Here is a 9076-nt window from a genome sequence, read left to right on the forward strand (position 1 = left end):
CCAAGACACAATTTTTTAAGATTTTAAAAAACAGGGCACCTGGGTGGCTCAGTGGTTGAGTGTCTGCCTTTGGCTCAGGGCATCATCCCCAGGGTCCTGGGATTGAGTCCTGAATCGGGCTCTCCCAGGGAGAGCCTGCTTCTCCCTCTGCCTATATCTCTGCCTCTCTGTATGGCTCTCATGAATAAATAAAATCTTAAAAAAAAAAAAAAAGATTTTAAAAAACATTTTCTAATTGAGTGACATGTTCAAGCTCAAATATAGGCTTAGCTGTTTCAAAATTATTATACAAGTGTGATGATTTATCTCTATATAGGCTTAAATATGTGTATATATCTTTATTTTTGAAACTAAAAATAATGAAATTTATCTCTTTAATGTGGAAATAGTTTTAATATTTACTCGGGAAAAACAATCTTTAATAAAAGGAGAATCTACCATTGACTTTGAAAGTTAGATAAGCAGTCCCTTTTGGGGGTTGGGGAGAACAAGTGCTTGCATGGTGGGGATGGGGCAGTGGGTAGGGAGAGAGAGAATCTCAATCAGACTCCCTGCTGAGTGAGGAGCCCAAGGCAAGGCTTGATCCTACAACCCTGAGATCATGACCTGAGCCAAAATCGTACTTGTAAAAATTGGAGCTTTCCTTTTCAGATCAAGAACAAGGCAAAAGTAAGAGTGCCTACTCTTACCTGTTTTTATTAACATTGTCTGGAAGTCCTAGCCAGTACACTAGGACAAGAAAAATAAAAGATAAAAATCAGAAGAAAATTCTCCTTTTACCTGTAGATGTAATGAATATATAGTACCTATAAAAGAAACAGATGAGTAGTAATTAGGATTAATAAGAGAGTTTAGCATGAGCATGCACGTTTCTTTGAAAGAACCAATTCTTAAGTATAGATTTTTTAAATCTATAAACAAGCAGTAATTGCTTAGAAAATATTATAACATTTATTATAGTATCATAGAATATCAAATACCTAGTAATAATAACAAAAGAAGTTTAAGACCTTTGTGAAGAAAATAATAAAACTATCAAGAAATTAAGAAGTCTTTAATACATGAAAAGGTGTATTTCAGTTAATGGATTGGAAGAAGCAATTTGTAAAAGATGTGACTATTTCTAAAGTTGATCTGAACTTCACTGCTATTCCAGTAGACTTTTTTAGAAGAACTTGACAGCTGTTTTTATAATTTACATGGAAATGCAACGGGCCAAAAGTAGTTCACTTTCAGAAAGTAATCTCAAGAGGGGAGAATTTGTTTTACCAAATGTCAAGATTTGACAAAATTACAGTGATTAAGACACCATGGTAGTGATACAAGGATAGGAAACAGTCCCGTGAGACAGAACGGAAAGCCCAGAATAGCCCACACTTGATATATGATCAGAGTGCACTGCAGATCAATAGGAGAAGTGATGGTTTGCTTTTTTTTTTTAAAGATTTTATTTATTTGAGAGAGAGAGAGGGAGGAAAAGAGGGTGATCAGGAGCCAGGGGGAAGGGCAGAGGGAGAAGCAAACTTCCCACCCAATGGGGCTTTGGCTTGCGATTCTCTCTCCTTCCCCTCTACCCCTCCCACTTGTGTGCGAACTCTTTCTCTAAAATAATAAATCTTTTTAAAGAAATAAGTAGTGCTGGGACAATTGGGTATGCCATGTTGGATAGAATGAGATTGGCTCCTACTATACACCAAGGACAAGTGAATTCAAAGCGGGTTGTGGAATTAAATGCAAATGGAAAAATATAAGGTTCTTACAAGATAAGAAAACATCTCATGGTCTTGGAATAGGACACAGAAAGTGGTGACTGTATGGAATTCAGGGATTAAGAAACTAACATTGAGACTTTATCATAATCAGAAGATGCCACTAACAGAGAAGAGCTTAACATGTAAAACTAAACTTTGGTGTTAGACGCCCAGAACGCACTAGAATATGTATACAGGAATATTTACAGCAGCATTGTTCAGACAATTCTAAAAACTTAGAGCAGCTCACAATGGTAGGGAATGCTCTTGTGTGGTTCTGGGTGATTTTTCCGTCTTAAAAAATTTAATAGATATGTACGAGAGGTTTCAGATACACAGTTGCTGTTCTTGTGTATGCCATTCTCAGCAAGATTAATTTTCCAGAGAAAGATCAGACAATAGGATGCAGAAAGGGTGGGAAGTTATAATTATTTAATTAAATATGTAAACATCAAATTAAGTTATTCCATTAATAACTAAAAGATTTGTTGACTGAATCTGGTATTAAGTTTCTCAAACTTCAGGATAATAGAACAAAAGTCTAAAAAAGCTCTTTGTTAGGACACGTGGGTGACCCAGGGGCTGAGCGTCCGCTTTCAGTCCAGGGTGTGATCCTGGAGACCCAGGATCAAGTCCCATGTCGGGCTCCCTGCATGGAGCCTGCTCCTCCCTCTCTCTGCCTGTGTCTCTGCCTCTCTCTCTATGTCTCTCATGAATAAATAAATAAAATCTTTAAAGTAAAATAAAATGTTTCAAAAAATAAAAATGAAAAGCTCCTTGCCTTTATTCTTCCACTTTCTATAGAGATACGAAATATACCTTCTGCCATAGGAGTAAGTGTGAAGTATAGGTACAGGAGTACGTAAAGTATGCAGGAATTGGGGCTGCCCGGAGTGCGTCGAATCTATAACAGATTTGGAAGTATTTGTCCAAAAGAATCGCATTGAAGGTTTGGGAGTTCGGGTAACTAGAACCATGCCTGGCTAGTTGCTGAGTCCATTATGAGCAAGGCTGAATCTTCTCTGCGTTGTCCCAGTACTTGCTGTGCGGGCGCAGGCAGAGCTCACTGTTCTCGTTCTTCTCTCACCAGGCACTTTACTACCCAGGCTGCCGGCAGAACCAGGGATGACGTCGCTCACTATCAGAATTGAGAAAATCGGTCTGAAGGATGCGGGGCAGTGCATCGATCCCTATATTACAGTTAGTGTAAAGGGTAAATAACTCGTCTACGTTCTCCCGTCTGGCAAATTGTGTGACGTTGTTTCTCACCTGGGACATTGGCGGGTATGGGGTGGGTCTTTGCCTCTGTGACAGTTTATTTGCATTCATCCTACAGTGAGGTAAAATCCCTGGGCTGCCGTCACCATTCCTTCACTGAATATTTCTGAATGATTTTCTAAAAATACTTCATTATTTATAACTTACATGCACATTTGCTTTTGAGGATTTTTTGGTACATTTCCATATTCTTAAAATCCCATCCAGGGTGCTGACTAGACATACACACAGTCTTTAATGCCAGATACTTCCTTCCTGCCACCTTCTCAGGGTGTGTGCTTTTTTTTTTGCAAAGCCCCATGCTCTCCTCTTCCCACAGACCTCCCCTTCGGGGCCCTCTGATTCCCGCTGTGGCGCCCTGGACACGGGGCCCCTGCAGGGGTGCATGAGAGCTGGGCCTCCGGTGGAGATGGGGGAGGAGGACAGCCACATCCATAAACCTCATATCCTGAGCCTAATGCTGGGGAGATTACATAAGCAATGTATTTCCTATGAAGTAAGCAAGGTTGTCCTCAGGATTTGTTTTCTACTGTCCAGTGTGGCATACCATTTATTCCTTGAAAACAACTTTTTGAGTCTTTGGTTTAAAACAGAATCTGGGGATCCCTGGGTGGCGCAGCGGTTTGGCGCCTGCCTTTGGCCCAGGGCGCGATCCTGGAGACCCGGGATCGAATCCCACGTCGGGCTCCCGGTGCATGGAGCCTGCTTCTCCCTCTGCCTGTGTCTCTGCCTCTCTCTCTCTCTCACTGTGTGCCTATCATAAATAAATAAAATTAAAAAAAAAAAAAAAAAAAAAAAAAAAAAAAAAAACAGAATCTGCACTGATAAGATTCTTTGGTTGGTGTCAGGCATTTATACGGCACCTTACTGGCAAAGCGCCTGGCGGTCTTTTAAAAATACTTATTAAGTGATTGACAGTGAGGTTGTCATACTCAGAAATTACTGCACCATCAGTCTTCATCTACAGTTTATCCGCACTTTGAGGCAAACCAAAGAAACAGATAAGGACTGAAATTGAACTTTTATCAATCATAGAAACAAATTCAGGCCCCTGGGTTCAGTAGTACCGAATAAAAGAGAAATGAATTCAGATGCAGAGAATTCTAACATAGAGACCCCATGGCCCACAGCAGTTATCGGATAGGCAGTCTGTAAAGGCCTCACTTGGGACTCACTTGGGACGGGACACTGTAAAACAGAATGTAACAAATGATGGATGTGATAGATACTGTGTTACCTTTGCACCCACACTGAACTGAAATGTGTTTTTGTGTAAGTATTTTTAGGGACTGAAATAATGGAATGTACCAAATTGTTTTAAGTTCTCTAAGATAGGAGTCTGTTGAGTAATATATAAACACTCGATCACTAAATAAGTCCATGTTGAATTTGATTAAACTGGAAGATTTCTGGCTGCAGGAAAGTAAAACCATACACCCTACATAGTATACCATCTGGCGATTATAAATCAGGTTATTTTCTAGCAGATAGAATGTAGGTATTATGTCTAAAATGTACTCCTTTAGAGAAAGGTTTCATTGGCAGCTTTCACGTCCATTGCTTTGGCTCTGACTGAAGTACAGCAGGACGATTCTGATAATGATCAATGAAAGGCCTTTCCATGCCATGCACTTGATCAAGGTTGGAAACGGGTAGGGGCCGCGCTGTGGAATAGTATTCATGTTCCAAATTTTTATTGCAGACAACAGTGTAGTGGCGTAAGGAAGACAAAAGTTCTTTTCCCCTCTTAACTATAAGGATCACGCTTTTTGTTGTCCTTCAAGCTTTCTTTTGCCCCCATACATGGCCGTGCTGCCTCCCCTGGCCCTGAGGCCTCTCCCCTACGCCCCATCCACTATTTCTGTGCCACAAACCTCTGGAAACCAGAAGCTCCCTGGGTAGGTGCTCACAGCAAAAGGAGTGTCTGCTGAGACTCTCCTCTGTGGTTCATTTGCAGTGTTGGAGTTTATATATTTAAAACTCTTCCTTTCCTCTCTAGATCTGAATGGCATAGATTTAACTCCTGTGCAAGATACTCCTGTGGCTTCAAGAAAAGAAGATACGTACGTTCATTTTAATGTGGACATTGAGCTCCAGAAGCATGTTGAAAAATTAACCAAAGGTTGGTTTGTGACGGTAAACATTGGCTTCTTGTGGCCTGGGTTCTCCTCGTGTGTGTGTGTATGTGTGCGCACATGTGTGCACATGTGTGTGCGCGCCCAGTAACCTCGTATGGTGGGCAGAAGCAACTGTCACGTAGTGTTTATTGACTTGAATGAAATACCAATTTTTTTAAATGTGGGAATTAGGAACTGTATGACCTGGTTGTGTAATAAATAATAGTTATGTAATAAATGTTCTTTGATTATAACATTTCATCATCTTGAACAAAACAGAACGAAGCTCGCCTCTTACTGAAGAGTGAAGGGAGGCAGAGGCTCCCTAAGGTGCTCTGGTGGTTAAATCTACAAGAATTGAAAGAACCGGTTTTCCAAGCTGATTTTATTGGGCAGGAAGATACCATAATTTGTACTTGATTGGCAGAAGGATGGGAAAGGACAAAAGCACATTTATGAAAAGGTGAAGTTATGTTTCCAGGTTAGCCGGTTCCTGGGACTAACGCTTCTCCCTGCCGTGTGCCCGGGCAGTGCCGGCATTCTAGGACAGGACTGCAGAATCCCTCCATCACCTGGGATTCAGGTGCAGTTGTTGACTTGTCATGCTTTTGCAAGAAGCCTGCACGGGACGCAGAAGTGCCTTTTGAACAGTTGCCACATTCTCTAAAATATTCGACATTTTAGTTCTCAGATCTGGCGCCGGGGCCCTGCCACTGAAAGACTTGTCTCTCGGGGCTTCTCTTGGCACAGTGGCTGCAAGTGTGAGCAACAGCAGGCAACATAGGCAGAGAGAGAAGCAGGCCCCCTGCAGGCAGCCCGATGCGGGACTCAATCCCGGGAAGTCAGACGCTCAACCGCTGAGCCACCCAGGCGTCCCAAATAAAATCTTTTAAAAAAGAAATTGTTCTTGGCTACATTGATGAGGCAACTTACTCTGTTTTAAGCTTCTTTCTGTTGGGAGAGCTTATCTGTTGGGCTTTGGGGAGATAAAAACATCTGAATTTTTCATTGCAGCTTGCTCATTGAGGGAGGAGTGGGATAGGAGTAGGCTTGCTCTTTAGGCCTTTGTCTTCCAGAATGCTGTCTGCACACAAACGCGTAATTCCAAGAAAACCAAAACAGTGCTCTGATCACTATAAAAGGCTTTAGGAAACAGGTAACAGTTTAAAAAAACCAAACCAGCACATGATGTATGTTCTTTGAACTCCAAAACACCCACAAACATTGAACTTTGGAGCTTTTGTTTCAGAGGGAAGAAGAGTGCCTTAAGCTTGGATATTTTGACGAACTCTTATACCTCTGCTACTTACTGAGCGTCTGCAGGGCAGCGTTCGTGCTTCACAAGCACCCTCTGTATTCCTCGTGTGGTGTTGAAGGGGTCCCACCTGTGCGTGAACTTATATGCGTTCTTGAGCCCACCCAGCTTCAGGACGCATTGCTGTGCTTTGTAGGATTGGAGGCTGTGGAGAAATGTCACTGCGTTCAGTTGAGGAGTTTTAGGTGAAACCACAGTCGTGTGGTCAGAGAGACTGACAGAGGTTACTTGGTAAAATTATGCTACTCACTCGGATGCTTCTGGTGATGGCAGAAAATGATGGGCACGCTGAAAATACACCGTCTGTGGCTGATGTGGTTTGTTTTAATTCCGTAGGTGCAGCTATCTTCTTTGAATTCAAACACTACAAGCCTAAAAAAAGGTTCACCAGCACCAAGTGCTTTGCTTTCATGGAGATGGATGAAATTAAAGCCGGGCCGATTGTAATAGAACTGTAAGTGACGCGCACGCGGGCTTCGTGCCAGTTGAGTGGTGACTCGTTCTTAGCGTGTGACTGTAGAATAGGTCCTTTGTCTACTCTGGTAAACCATGACTTTTCTGCTGTGGTTACAGATACAAGAAACCCACTGACTTTAAAAGAAAGAAATTGCAGTTATTGACCAAGAAACCACTTTATCTTCATCTACATCAGACTTTGCACAAGGAATGACCCCGACATGAGTCACCTGGAACGTCTGTGAATCCTCCCACTCAGTAGCGACCATCCCAGCTCCGCGGAGCACACTCGCCTCCAGCAGGCGGGGGGCAGGCCGCATGGGCGCCAACAGGCCGGAGCGAGCCCGCCCTGCTCACAGCCCGGCACACCACTGACACAGACGACTCCTTTGGATGCGGGCTTGTAGTTTTGAAACGTGTTTTAACTTTTATAGTGTTTGTGCAATTCATAGTCTCTTTTCCTAACTTACAACTGTTCCTGCCCTGCTTCCTGGAACAACACTGCTGTGGGTAGGACGTGCTCGTCTTCAAAATTAATACAGCAATAAGAATGTGCTAGAGTTTACACGTCCGTTCACTTCTGCTCCAGTATGCTTTTTTGGTTTTTTGAGTGAATGCCAAACTTTGAGCTGATGGGGGGAGGATTGTATGAGACTGTGTTGAGAGGAGGAATTAGATCGCGTAGGCTCCCAGGGCAGGTCAGCCCGGAGACGTACGCGGTTCCTCGGAGGTGGCCTAAATTCACCCTGCTCTCATGGTTTTCCTGTTTAGAAATCGTGTGCCTTGGCCAGATCAGTATCCCAGATGGGAGTGTTCCCAGGTCGTAGCTGTGATTTTTCCAGATGACCAGATTGTTTTTCTGAAAGAGCACATTTGTAGTCCTGTTGATTAGCTGTTCTTCCCATCACATTATTTGTTCTGGTAGTGATTCTAGGGGTAACGATGGAACATGTCAGAGTAATTACAGATTTCTAGATGGCTTTGTAACGCCCTCTAAGTCACGTCATCTAAGCTGAGTCAGATGCTAATGAGATAGTGCAGGGTTAACTGCTGTTTTCCTGACAACTGATTGTGAAACCTTAAAGCCTGCATACCTCTTAGGTGGTGAGTATGCAAAAGCTGGAGCTCCTCTAGTTGTTTCTATATAGGTAGATAGGATTGCCATTTATTTCCTCTGTAGATATATTGACTTTCATCCATATGGGAATATGCAGGTCATTAGCTTATTATAATTTGACTATTTACATTACTTTTGACTTAATAGGGCATAAATAAAACTTTCAGAGGACACATGAGGTGGATGGATATGTGATCCGCAGAACATTAGGATGGGGGGGGGGGGTTGATGCAGACCCACACGTTCAACATTCCCCGTGTTAACGACCACTGCTGGTAGGAAGGCAATGCAGCGTCAGTACTTGGCCTGTTCCTAAATTAGTGTAATAACCCAAGTCCTACTGCTGGATGTGTGCTTTTTAAAGTAAGTAGCCACAGTGAAGTGTTCTGGTCCTTATACTTCAAGAAAGCTGGTCTTTACTTCCGGTTGTCTGTCTGTTCTGTTAGAGATGGATGTTAAAAACTTGGAGCCTGAAAGAATTCACAACCAAATTGAGTCTTGTCTGTCTTAATTAGATTAATTCCAAAAATGATTCAGTCCACAATAGCTCAAGGGGATGAAGAATTTGCCTTAATAAATTACCTTGTTTGTTCACTCAACCCTTAGACTGAGTTGTCAGCCCCCGACTGTCAGCTTCTCAAGGGGCAAGAACCACATTTTCTTCAAGTCCTGTACATGTTCTAAGGTGCTTGGCAGCGCTCTGTACCCTGTGGAGTACTCAGTACCTTCTGTCGGATGTTGCTGACGAGACCTAAAAAAATAATCCCTTAAAGTACCTACTATTAAAATGTAGCAAAACTGATCTGTGGTTGGTCTTTCTCTTCTCATAGACCGTAAGACATGTATGTCAGTGATAATTTGTACGAAGCCGCATCTGCTGTCATTGACATGTATGGACTACAGTGCCTTTCAGCAGTAGTGAAGCTTGAATGGGATTAGCGTAGCTTTAATTCAGCCCTGAATGGGATGACAAGTGGTTATCTTGAAGCAGTAGACACAATACCGGATACTGTGCTCCCCACAAATTATTTGTTTTCCAACG

The 9076-nt window shown here is 42.5% G+C and overlaps 1 protein-coding gene across 1 annotated transcript in view; it reads left to right on the forward strand.

Annotated features, from left to right (window-relative positions):
* Nucleotides 1–8836, forward strand: part of AIDA (axin interactor, dorsalization associated) — a 33816-nt gene extending 24980 nt beyond the window's left edge. Inside the window, exons 7-10 of the mRNA XM_041721801.1 lie at nt 2842–2964; nt 5029–5151; nt 6798–6915; nt 7035–8836. Coding sequence (XP_041577735.1) covers nt 2842–2964; nt 5029–5151; nt 6798–6915; nt 7035–7131 — 461 coding nt within the window. The 3' untranslated portion in view covers nt 7132–8836. The remainder of the gene's footprint in view (nt 1–2841; nt 2965–5028; nt 5152–6797; nt 6916–7034) is intronic.
* Nucleotides 8837–9076: the final 240 nt, after the last annotated feature.

Source organism: Vulpes lagopus, chromosome 11, assembly GCF_018345385.1.
Source record: "Vulpes lagopus strain Blue_001 chromosome 11, ASM1834538v1, whole genome shotgun sequence".
NCBI lineage: Eukaryota > Metazoa > Chordata > Mammalia > Carnivora > Canidae > Vulpes > Vulpes lagopus.